Source organism: Lissotriton helveticus, chromosome 6, assembly GCF_964261635.1.
Source record: "Lissotriton helveticus chromosome 6, aLisHel1.1, whole genome shotgun sequence".
NCBI lineage: Eukaryota > Metazoa > Chordata > Amphibia > Caudata > Salamandridae > Lissotriton > Lissotriton helveticus.
In genome coordinates, this window is record NC_136067.1 from 949,769,324 (window position 1) to 949,782,855 (window position 13,532).

Consider the following 13,532-nt stretch of genomic DNA (forward strand, 5'->3'; position numbering starts at 1 on the left):
GATTAGCCCTGGGATGAGTATGATTTTGATTGTCACGGGAATACAGACCCAGTCCTATACCCTTCTATACCTTCCCCACCGGATGACTCTACTACTTACCATTAAGGTTCTGCTCAGTGCTACACAATACCATGAGTTAAACATGCATTCCCTCCAAGATGAGGACTAGTTTCTTGTCGAAACACTCTCACAATCACAGCACACTGTTGAGTTCTTGCCAATGTTAAAGGCTATGCTTAAACCCACAGCAGAAATCTTTGTGCATCCCATAAAATCAAGGGTTAGAACACAACAGGTTGACAAAAAGTACAAACCCTCACCAACTGACTTACATCAAGGGGCATGTCCCTCCAGACTCACTGATAGTGCATACAGCTAGGAAAAAGGCCGAATCACAAGATACTTGTGATGCCCGTCCCATCAATAAGGAGAGGAAAAAGTATGATGCAACTGGTAAATGTGTGGCAGCCCAAGAAGCCAACCACCTTAGAATTGCTAACTCCGTGGACCTTCTATCTAGATGTAACAGGGCGCAATGGGATGAAATGTAGGATTTACTCCAGCATCTCCCTGATCAATATAAACATCGAGGGTAAGAATCAGTAGAAGAAGGAAAAATAATTTCCAATGCCACAATACAATGCCCATTAGATGCAGCAGACACCAGCGAAAGGGAGGTAAACACCAGCATTATTATTAGGCGCCATGCCTGGCTCAGAGTATCCTGTTTTAAACCTGATGTCCAGCAATATGTACTCATCCTACCATTTGATGGGGAACATTTATTTGGCCCACAGGTAGATAAAATGTTAGAGAAAATAAAGGACACCGTTACGGCAAAAGCTATGGGTGCCCTTCAAATATACCTACATAGAAGTTCCTTTCGGAATTGCCAATACAGAGGGGTATCCAAAACACACACCTCCAGACACGTCCACCCCCCAAAAGAAACAAAACCCCTATCACTCACAATACACTAGAGGGTCTTACTATAGATCACACTGCAGGGGTAACAAAGGCTTAAGTCGTGGATCCACTTCCAAAGGGACCACTTCCATTAAACAGACTTTGCCTCCCCCGCCTCCACACTTAACACCAGTAGGAGGGAGACTACAGGACTACCACAGACAATGGGTGCAGATTAAATCAGATCAGTGAGTCCTTTCAATAAAAAAGACGGATATTGTCTCGAACTTGTATCTCATTCTCCCAATATCCCACCTCGAACACAAATTGTCAACAGAACACCTCTCACTCTTAGAAGAGGAGGTTCAAACTCTGCTTCAAAAGGGGACCATAGAGCCTGTCACAAAACACCTGTAAGCACCTCCTGCCAGATCAGGGACTGTTTTTTAGCTCTGTGAGCTGGGCTCTCACCTCCTAAGTATTCTGAAACTAGTCTGTGGTGCCTGGTTGTACAAGACCAGTCAGCCAGCACACTAGATGACTAGTGTGGGTCAGGGGGTACCTCTAAGGTACCTTCTAGGTACATGTATTAATACATTTATCACTCGAATCAGTGCAGGTTTATGAGTACACAGTGTTTTATACCAAACACCATATGTTTCAGAGAAGCCATTATGTAGATGGGTGACTAGTTTTGACCAGTACCCAGTACATACCTTAAGATGGCTTCCCTGTTCATTTGCAATATCAAGTAATTGAACGAGACATCACAAGAGCATATCTGCTCATTCAAATATGTCCTCACATAAAAAATAATGCACCCTGCTTTAGAGCTCAGAGGCCTTATGTAGGAGTGACTTTACATATATTGTATGCAGTCTCTTTGGGCATAGCACTCGGGGTGTGTGCTATGTCGTGTTTTTAAAATGGTTTGCGCCGTTCCACGCATCTTGCAATGGGCAGTCTGCATGTTTGTGCGTGGGTCCCTTAGGGTGGCATAATGCATGATACAGCCCTTAGGGTCCCTCTTTACTATCCATGCCCTAGGTACCAGGGTGTACCATTCACCAGGGACTTGCAGGATTGCTAACATCCATGCCAAATGGTGGACAATTGAACATTTTACCTTGTTTTAGGGAAGAGCACTGGCACTGGGGGACCTGGTTAGCAGGACCCCAGTTCACCTTCAGTCAAAGCTGCATCAGTACCAGGCAAAGAGTGTGTGGGAGGGACCATGGCGAAAAGAGGCACTTTCTTACAGCAGCTATTCGTAGCGTGTAGTGCCGTAGATTCATATGCAACAAACCTTCTCCCCGGAAGCCAATGGTTCACATACACAGTATTCTTATTAAACTATATCTTGCATGTTCATCTTCACCATCTCTATACTGCTCCTATATCAAGCTGCCCCGATGAGGCAAAAACTATCTAACAGTGGAGGCGATGACCCTGATCAGTGCAGACTATAGGAGAAGTCCCCTATACTTCGTAACTGGAAAGACTTCTTCGAAGAAAAACAAGTTGCAAATGTCAGAGCCCAACACTAGATGGTAGGCATTCGCTAAGCATATGAATCTACAGAACTACACTCTACGAGTAGATGCTTACAGAGTAAGTAACCTATACCTTACCAACACTGTTTACCAATACTGTGAGGACAAGCTTGGTCCTTAGAGTGTGTTTTTAAAAACACACACGCACACTCTCAAATACATTCTCTCTCACTTACTCACCCGTTCCTAGCCAGTACAGGTTTACTGTTTTCTATGGATGCAGTTTGAAAATTGCTCCTGCAAGTGCCCATCAGACCGAGGTTCAAAGTCCTTGGAACTCTATTCTGGAAGAAGTCAATTGGAGCAGTCAGGAAATGTTATCAACAGCAGTAGGTAACAAGCAATTGCTATTGATCCCGCTGTAAAGTAGTATTGAAATTTTATAAAGTTTTGATTACAAAACTAATGTGCTTACAATTATACAATTTGCATATCAATTTTCTAAAAGTTTTTTTAAGGAGAACCTCCAAACATCTGTAAATAATTCTTTAAGTCCTACAAGGCTGACCGAGATTACTGGCTTCATTTGCCAAAAAGTGCACGGATTGCTACTACATTTGCCCAGACATAATATGCCCACAGCTACTGCCTACCTGGACCACCCTGACATTAAGATCTGACCTCACATTCTCTCCTCCCACATTTTCCCTAACTCCTCTATTATCCACCTGCTCCCACCATGCCTGTTCCATCATAGAAATGTTCTAATTGCTGGGAGGGGTTGGTGTTCAGAACGCAAGCATTCTCAATACTTATTGAAGGAGGTCCATGGTTAATAAAGGAAGATTTGTCAATTTTCTAAGGACAAGGACCTCTTTAAAAATGTACACATGGACCAGGCAACTTTTACTTTTTTTGAACAACACTCCCCGGTATATTGCCTGTTTTATATGATTTTTTCCATTGTAAATATCACATCTTTGGCAAATTTCATATATAAATGTAGTAGATTGTTGGTGATAGGTAAATTTATACATTGGTTTGACATTGTTGGTGTCTTTGCCAATTTCGTTTGCCATAAAAGCTTCATTTTTTTCTATTCTTTTCCTCCAAAATGTGTTTTCTATAAAAAAAGAAAAAAAAAGGGAGTCTTATTTGGTCCCCACTTCTTTTCTGTAACAGGATGCAGTATTGGAGCTGGACACCGAGTTTTGGATTTCTGTGTGCTGTGATTTCAGTGTGCAGGATCAACTACAAAGCTTGATAAAGATACTGCAATATCTGACAAAGCTGCCAAAAAATAAGGATGAAGGTAACAATAGAATTAGATCCTGTTGTAGATCATAATGCTGGCAAGGTTATGGTATAATAAATGTATGATGTTATAAACTCAACTACATTTACACTATCTTCACTATAATGTGCCTTGCTGCTTTTCGGAGTCATTATGAATTGTTTTAGCCAGGATCAATGCTGTAGGACGCTGAAACTTTATATAGTGGATCAAAACGAGGTACGCTGTTTAAAGAGTCCAGGCAACCCTTTTTGGTTTACAGAGGCAAAAATTATAACACTAAATGCTCTTTTGTGGCACTGTGGGGGAAGTAGTTTGGGCTTATCAGAGGGCTGTACTAAACATTTGTTGTACTTGCAGAGGTAATATATGAGACACACTCTCTGGAATATATCTGAGACCAATTTAGAAAAATAAGTTGTATTTTTATATATATATTTTGATACCAAGAACTTTCTTATTAAGTAAGTACTTTATTTAAATATTGAATTTCAGAGGTGAGTAAATAGTTACTCAGCTGCAGGGCGAGTCACTGGGTCACGATTGTCGAGACTGGTTCAGGCAGGCAGGGTTTGGCACCAAAAGTCCACAGCAAGTCTTCAGTTCTCGTTCTTTAATGGCTCTTCTTTGTCCTCTTCTTCTGGACCCATCGAAATCTAAGTTCCTGGCATAGGGATGCCCCTAAATACTCAATTTAGGGACGTTAAGGGAAGTGACAGGTAGTAGAGCCAGTGGGCCACTTACCTTTACGGTGACTACACCCTCTATATGATCACTTCCTGTTGCAAGTGTCCATAACCTTGTTCCAGTGAGCCTCATTCCACCAAAAACCAACATGGTGGAATTCTAGTTTTAATGTTCACATCAGGTAGCCCACCTTAGGGTTAGAACTAGCTTGATGAGTAACACGCCTCCCTTCTAGCTAAATGTTTTGCCTGTCCTAGTGCCAAATGGGCCTGGGGTAGGGGGTGGCATTTCCCCTTTCCGGGGGAAGTCTGGGTCGCATATTAAAGGCAGCAGAGGCCTTTGAAGCCTCCCGCCTTGATATGCTGAATACTTAGCCATCTTGCTTGGAGGAGGTGACCACACCTCCGGCCAGAGCAGGCATTGTTTCTGCCCTGAGAGAGCATGGGCTGTCACCTGCAGGGGTTCAGAAACCTGTCTGTGGGAGCAGGCTAGTCTAGTCCAGTCAGCCAGTGCACGAAAGGTTGGCAGGTTTTCAGGGGGCACTTCTAAGGTGCCCAAGGTCACCTAAATATGCAATTTATGGGCTTTAAGGGGACTGAAGGGTAGTAGCCAATGGGTGACTTAACCTTGGGGTCATTCCCCCCACCCCACACACACCCAATGACCACTTCTTGTGGGGAGTGGACATAACCCAGTCCCAGCGTTCCTAATTCCACCTATACCAAGATGGTGGAATCCTTTTTTCGTGAATAACATCAGGTAGCCTTCCTGATTAGCCTGGTGCTGCAACACGACTACTGCATAGCTAATTTCCCGCCTATCCTTTTGCCAAATAAGCATCAGGGCTGGGGATGGTATCACCCAGGTCTGGGGTAAGCCATGGTCTCATATCAAAGGTGACAGAGGGTTTGAAGCCCTTGGCCTTGATATGCTAAATCACTAGTCTTCCTGCTCGAGGAGGTGTAAACACTTTACCCTGGAGCAGGCTTTGTTTCTGGCCTCAGAGAGCATGGGCTCTCACCTGCAGGAGGTCAGAAACTCATTTCTGGTGGCAGGCTGGTCGATACCAGTCAACCAGCACACTAGATAGTGGTAGGTTTTTCAGGGGGCACCTTTAAGGTGCCCTCTTGGTGCATTTCATAATAAATGCAATACTGGCAACAGTAGGGATTTATAAAGACAAAGTGTTTGATACCAAACACCATAGGTTTCATCATGTAGCTTGGGAACTCCTAATGACCAGTGCCCAGTACATATACTTAAGATGTTCCGCGCTCATCTGCTCATGTAGATATGTCCTCACATGTAATATAATGCACCTTGCCTTAGGGCTACAATGCCTGCTGTAGGGGTGACTTGCATACATTTCATCCAGTGACTTTGGCATGGCACACAGTATGCCATTTCATGTTTTCACTCATAGGTTGCACCATGACACGCAGTCTGCAATGGCAGGCTAAATGCAATTTGTATGGTGGTCCCTCAGGGTGGCATAATAAATGCTGCAGCTCTTAGGGACCCTCTTTAGTAACTGTGCCCCTAGGTACCAGGGGTGCCATTTACTAGAGACGTACAGTGGTGCTAAAGTTTGCGCCAATTGTGCTACAATTGGCCCGGCCCGAGGCACAAGCCGCCGGAGTCTCCTGGTAGGAGACAAATCGCTCTCCAGGCTATAGATCCTCCGGCAATCTGCTGCCACTAAGCGATGAACATGGTGGACCCAATATTTTTTAATTTTTCAGCACGCATAAATCTAAGTTCCTGCAGAAGGGCGTTCTTCGAAGCACCTTTGAAATTCCATTCCCAGACTCTAGCAGTATGTTGCACCAGGAAGGGAAAGTCCTCCCCTAGACTGGCATTGCTTAGTAATACTTCTATCAAGAGAATGTCCTATGCATCCACCATTATAGTCTTCTTTCTCAATTGTCCTAATCTGCTATCCATTTAGCTGCACACTAAATGTGTTCTGGGTAATAATAGAGTTCAGTATCTGGCAAACTCCGCCCCTGTTCCCTATCCTGGTGATTCTGTTTCAACATATCGAGCGCTCCCGACTTCTTCTGCCACCCATGTCAGTGAGCTGAAAAGGCTATTTAGCTGCCTGAATGCAGCTCGTGGGCTGGTAGACGAGGTCCTCTGGATTGTATTGCGGCGTCAGGGAAGAAACACCATTTTAGCTATAGGCACTCTCCCCATAGTGGATAGGGGCACGTCAGCCCAGAACCGAATAGACGAGTGTAATCCTTGGAACATTCTCTCCACATTATAGGCGTATTGCGACACTGACGTCGCCACCACTAGGATGCAAAGGTATTTGCATTTGTCTGTTTCCCTCAGAAAGCCGAGGGCAGGGAGCTGGTCCACTGGGGTCTGTGTCAAAGCACCCAGTGTAAACAAGAATCATCTCAAATGTATTCCACTCCACCAAGTATTAGAATCTCTATTTTATCTGCATTGAGTTTTAGGCAGTGTGCTGTCATCCAGCTGGCTTCTTCCGAGACAAAGCCATCTTTTCCAGGAGCTTTGTTTGGATAGTGCTCACATGGCTTCCGAAATATCTCCAAAGAGATGTCTACCTCCAGTTCCTCTCGGAGTGCCTATCTTCCAGGGTCGAACACTCTGGTATACCGCACTTAAGGGCCCGATGTAGGTCGCCAATTACCGGTCGGTAATGGCCGATTTTGGCCGTTACCGACTGGTATTTGGGTTTTGCTATGCAGGGGGCTGAAAATTACAGAATCGGTATATTTACCGATTCGGTAAAATTACCGAATCGGTAAATGTACCGATTCTGTAATTCCAAATGTAGGTGGCACAGTTTACCGTGCCACAGGCCCTTAGAAATTCGTTATTTACCATGTAATACTGTTGCATGGTAAATTACGAATTTCTGTGTACATGCACATCTGTGCATGTACACCTGTGCAATGTGGCACACATACATGCCCTAAGGGCATGTATGTGTGTCACATTGCACACAAGGCAAAAACAGGGGTGCTACAGGGTGTCAAAGTGACACCCTGTCCCCCTTGGCAATTCGGTATTTTTACCGATTCTGTAATTACAGAATCGGTATTTGCCAGTGATTCCTATGGGCTTCAAGGCCCATAGGAATCCATGGCAAATACCGAATGCTACCGATTCGGTATTTTTTACCGCATGAATACCTACATCAGATTTACCGATTCATGAATACCGAATCGGTAAAATTCGGTATTTATGAAGCTGTAAATCTGATGTTCGAGGCATGTGGGCTGCTAAATTCATATCTTAGCATTAGATCGCCGCCTAGTGTTGGGTCCGGATGATCGCACATTGTTGTCCTGGAAGAGTCTTCGAAGTATCCTGAGATAGGTGGCTCCTCCCCTGGACTACAGTGCGCATGGGCATCGGCTCCATCCCCAGATTGTTTTTTTCCGCCATTGGGTTCGGATGCGGTCTCGACCTCTCTCTGTCGGAACCGAGAAAAACTAACTTTTTAAGGCCAAAAGGCCTTGGTTTCATAGCGTCGGTATTGTTTGCGCACGGTCTCGAGTTCTTCCGTCTCTTGGAGTCGGATTCAGCGGAGTTTTTTCACTCTTCGGACATCGAGGCCTTCTCATCGCGACACGACTGCAACTTTCCAGCATGGAGCGGAGTCCGTTTAAGTACTGTCCGCTCTGTGGGTCCAAATACCCACATATAGATTTGCACCCCGTCTGTAACAAATGCCTTTCACCAGACCATGACGACGGAAAGTGCAAGGCCTGCGCACAATTCAGGTCTAAGAAGACTCTCAAGCTTCGGCGCGCGGTGCGCCTGGAGGCCAGACAAGCGGCCCCGGATCCGGAAAACATTTTCGGCGACCAAGAAGAGGAGGACCAGAGTCATCATCTCCAAATCTCCCCGCCCGAGACTGAGGTCGAGGCGGATCCGGTAGACGACGACGGAGTCGTGGGTCAAGGCCTTGAATACGTCGACGAGGTAGGGGACGTCGAAGAGATTTATGGGGCCGCGGAAGATAGCTCAGGGGACGAGCTATGCCCCGAAGGTTACGAAGATCACGATCGGGTCACGGGATCGCCTGTTGGCCTTACCCAAGACCCCGTACCGCAAGCCACGGCCCCGCCTTCAGGCCCGGCCACGGACACACTTGCGGCGCAGCACGTTTCGAAACCGAAACCTACGGTATCGACAACACCTAAAATGGCCGACCCGAAAACGAAACCGAAACTTATGGACTCGAGCGTCCCTAAAATGGCGGCCGTACCTATGAAAGCTACCGCACCGGCCACTTCATCGACTCCGTCGGCCTCCGGTCCACAGAAGTCGAAGAAATCGGTCGATTCCACAGGGTCGAAGTCGGCGCCAGAGGAGGGATCCTCTAAGAAGGGTGGTCGGCACGGGTCAACCGCTGCGACACCGTCCAAGCACGCCAAAGCCAGCGGCACGGCACCGGTTCCGACTGGGACTTCGTTAGTCGGACGCGTGGTGGACACGGAGGCGACACAAGCACACGGATCGAAGGCTGGCACATCTGCGCATCGGTCCAAGGACTCTGGGTCGGCGGCGGCAGCATCTTCGTCCAAGACTCAGAAGGGCCAAGACGTCGGATCCGAGGGGAAAGTCAAGCCATCCTCGTCGGCGCAAAAGGCCACTGCATGTGAAGCGTCCCTCATCGCCTCTTCACTACAGAGAATCAGGGAGAAGGCCGCTGCTACGTCGGCTCCGATGCCATCGCCACACACTCCGGCAAAGCCTGCGAGTAAACTTCTTTTCCTTCTGCCACCAAAGGAGGCGCCGAAGGCCTTTTCAACGAAATCGACGCCAAAGAAGTCGGATTCTTCGGGGGCACTTTCAAGTCGGGTACTCGACTCAGAAGAGGATTCTGAGCGTTTTATCGACGCCGACACAGGCAAATTGACCCTTTACAAAAGGAGGATCACTTCAGAGCCAGTGGACTCCTATGTCATCCCCCTGAAGAAGAAAAGGCTTCCTCAAGACGCTTCAAGCCTCATAGAACCTATCCAGCCTCCTCCAAGGTGGAGCCCTACACCCTCACCAGATCACTCTGAGGGTGAGGGATATGATGAGGATGACCAATACACCTTCCCCATCAATGAACCAGATGCACAGCCAGATTCATATGATGACATTGGTGACCAAGGCACCCAAAGTGTGGGGCAAGACCCACAGCCTTTCAGTGCATGTGCATCCCCAACAGAGGACTCTGCAGGTTTTCATGCACTCATTGAGAGGGCAGCTGCTAATCATGATGTGGACATGCATGCTGACCCAGTTGAAGAAGACTTTCTATTTGACACTTTTTCAGTCTCTGAAAGATCAGTGAAGACGCTGCCTATGCTCAAAGGGGTCCTCAAGCATGCTGCGGACATCTTTAAAGAGCCTACCAGAGCGAGAGTGGTCAATCCACGTATCGAAAAAAAGTACAGACCAGCACCTGCAGACCCTGCATACATTCGGGGACAGTTGCCACTGGACTCTCTTGTGGTCGCAAATGCCAGGAAACGGGCCAACTCCCAGACGACGGGTGAAGCTCCTCCCCGGACAAAGAGTCCAAGGTGCTAGAGGCAGGAGGCAAAAGAGTAGCTGCACAAGCTGCCAATTTTTGGCGTATTGCAAATACACAAGCACTCTTAGCACGTTACGATAGGGCGCATTACGACACCCTAGAGCAGATTATACAACACCTGCCTCCGCAGTTTCAAGAGGGCACCAAACTGCTTATAGAGGAGGGAAAACTGATCTCCAACGCAGCCATCAAGTGTGCACTTGACGCCGCAGACACAGCAGCTAGGGCTATCAACACTAGCGTCATGCTAAGACGCCAGCTTGGCTCCGCATATCAGGGTTTAAACCAGATATCCAGACAACCATACTTAATCAGCCAGTCAATCCTGATAGACTGTTTGGTGCAGATGTTGACACCACCCTAGAAAAAATTAAAAAAGACACCGAAACTGCTAAGTCAATGGGGGCCCTACAGTCACAACAGTTTCGTGGCAATAATTTTCGTCGCTCAGGTGCGCGTGGAGTCACCAGAGGACAGATGGGTCAACAATCGCAATTCTCGAGAGGTGGAGCACAATCCTCGTACACCAAACAGAACAAGGGGGGTTACCGAGGAAACAGCACCAGAGGACGCGGCAGAGGGAACAACAACTCCCGCTCCTCTACCCCAAGCAAACAGTGACTCTCTGTCACTACCCCCCGACCACTTGACACCTGTCGGGGGGGAGACTGCAGCAGTTCCTGCCCGTCTGGAGAAACATCACCACAGACAGGTGGGTGCGACAACTAGTCCAGTACGGTTATTGTCTAGAGTTGAAATCCACTCCACCCAACATTCCACCAAGGCAAAGGCCTATGTCCGCAGAGCACTTGCACTTATTGCAGCAGGAAGTAGTGGCGATGCTGCAAAAAGGCGCAATCGAGCTCGTGCCAGTGGGACAGGAAGGCACAGGGGTATATTCCCTGTACTTCCTTATTCCAAAGAAGGACGGATCTCTCAGACCCATTCTAGATCTACGTCCCCTCAACCTGTATATACTGTCCGAACATTTCCATATGCTTACACTGCAACAGATTCTTCCCTTGTTAAACCAAGGGGACTTCTTAGCAACCTTAGATCTCAAGGATGCTTATTTCCACATTCCACTACACCCGTCCCACAGGAAATACCTCAGGTTCACTATCCAAGGCAAGCATTACCAGTTCAAGGTCCTACCCTTCGGAGTCACCACAGCCCCAAGGGTGTTTACCAAGTGTCTGGCAACAGTAGCAGCGCACCTCAGGAGGCAGAACATCCATGTCTACCCCTACCTGGACGACTGGCTCGTTCAAGCCAAGTCGGAACAACAGTGCGCCGCGGACATGTCGACTACCATTCACCTCCTTCACAATCTAGGTTTCTCGTTGAACTACCCAAAGTCGCATCTTCAGCCGGCACATGTCCGGCAGTTTCTAGGTGCGACGATCAATACCCTGACGGCCATGGCTCAACCAAACCAAGTCAGGATAGACAGCATGCAGTCTCTAATCCAGAAATTCAGACCACAACACTCGCTTCCAGCGAGAGTGTTCATGCAGTTGATAGGCATGATGGCCTCCTGCATCTTCATAGTCCCTCACGCACGGTTACATATGCGCCCGCTCCAGGAGTGCTTAGCAAATCAGTGGACACAGGCTCAAGGACAATTAACAGACCTAGTGTTGGTTACCAGTCGGGCATACGACTCTCTGCATTGGTGGACTCCACACAACCTTTGCAAGGGCCGACTGTTCCAGGAGCCAGTGCCACAGAATATCCTGACAACGGACGCATCTCTCCAGGGATGGGGAGCTCATCTGCTCACTTACACAGTGCAGGGACTATGGACGACGCAGCAACAGAAGATGCACATCAACTATCTGGAACTGATGGCAATCTTCATGGCGCTCAAGTCCTTCATTGTACATCTGTGCAACAAGGTAGTGTTAGTCCGGACGGACAACATGACCGCGATGTACTACATTCAAAAGCAGGGGGGCACCCACTCGCCACAGCTGTCTCATCTGGCTCAGGGCATGTGGCGGTGGGCCATTCAGAGGAACATCTTCCTCATGGCAGAACACCTCCCGGGCAAGGACAATCAGATGGCGGATCTGCTCAGCAGATACAGCCATCAAATGCACGAGTGGGAGTTACACCCATCTGTACTCCACCCGTACTTCCAGCAGTGGGGTCATCCGGAGATAGACCTGTTTGCCACAAAAGAAAACGCAAAATGCCAACACTTTGCCGCCAGGTTTCCTCACCCACAGTCGCAGGGGAATGCGATATGGATGAACTGGTCAGGCAAATTTGCGTACGCTTTTCCGCCAGCCCCTCTGATACCGCTGGTGGCAAGAAAACTAAGGCAGCACGCGATGACTCTCATCCTGGTTGCTCCAACGTGGGCGCGCCAAGCGTGGTACACCACGTTCCTCGAACTCTCAGTGGTGCCGCATCAGAGACTGCGCCTCACGCCCAGACTTTTGACGCAGAACCATGGAGAAATTCAGCATCCAGATCCGCAACAGCTCAACCTTGCGATCTGGCTCCTGAAGTCCTAGAGTTTGGATACCTTAACCTGCCTCCAGAATGCATGAACATCATCAAGGAGGCAAGGAGGCCAACTACCAGAGCATGCTATGCTGCAAAATGGAAGCGCTTTGTCATTTATTGTACAGCCAATGACATCAACCCGCTAGATGCATCTATCCCTAACATCATTTGCTATCTGTTGCATCTTTACAAGTGCAATCTAGCGTACACTTCCATTCGGATACATCTATCCGCCATAGCAGCTTATCTTCAGAACAGGCAGCATCTCTCTGTCTTCAGGGTGCCTGCCATTAAAGCTTTCCTTGAAGGTCTGAAACGAGTCATTCCCCCAAGAACACCACCAGCTCCGGTGTGGAACCTCAATGTGGTCCTCACCAGACTGATGGGACCACCATTTGAGCCACTGCACTCGTGTGAACTCCAGTTCCTAACGTGGAAAGTAGCTTTCCTGATAGCTATTACGTCACTGAGGCGGGTTAGTGAGCTACAAGCGCTCACAATCCAAGAGCCTTTCATTCAAATTCATCCAAATAGGGTAGTGCTACGCACTAACCCCAAATTCCTTCCGAAGGTGGTGTCACAGTTTCATCTCAACCAAACTATTGACTTGCCGGCATTCTTCCAAAACCCACAAAAGGTGGCGGAAAGAATGCTCCATACCTTAGATGTACGGAGGGCATTGATGTACTACATAGACAGAACACAACCCTTTAGGAAAACAAAACAACTTTTTGTTGCCTTCGCACCACAACACAAAGGCAACCCTATTTCCAAAGCAGGAATAGCCAGGTGGATTGTTAAATGCATCCAAATCTGTTATCAAAAGGCCAAGCGCACTTTAACGATACCCCCAAGGGCGCACTCCACACGCAAATTGGGGGCATCCATGGCTTTCCTAGGGAACATTCCTTTAGAGGACATTTGCAGAGCAGCCACGTGGGTTACACCACATACCTTTACAAAACACTACTGTGTTGATGTGCATTCCAAGCAGCAAGCTGCTGTAGGGCAGGCTGTTCTCAAGACACTTTTTCAGGTTTCTGCAGCTGGCACGGGCAACCGCCGC

General features: G+C 47.8%; 1 protein-coding gene across 1 annotated transcript in view; it reads left to right on the forward strand.

Moving 5' to 3' along the window:
- Positions 1-13,532, forward strand: part of HEATR1 (HEAT repeat containing 1) — a 412,033-nt gene that overhangs the window by 329,594 nt on the left and 68,907 nt on the right. The window contains exon 31 of the mRNA XM_078648603.1: positions 3,582-3,711. Within this exon, the coding sequence (XP_078504729.1) occupies positions 3,582-3,711 (130 nt within the window). The remainder of the gene's footprint in view (positions 1-3,581; positions 3,712-13,532) is intronic.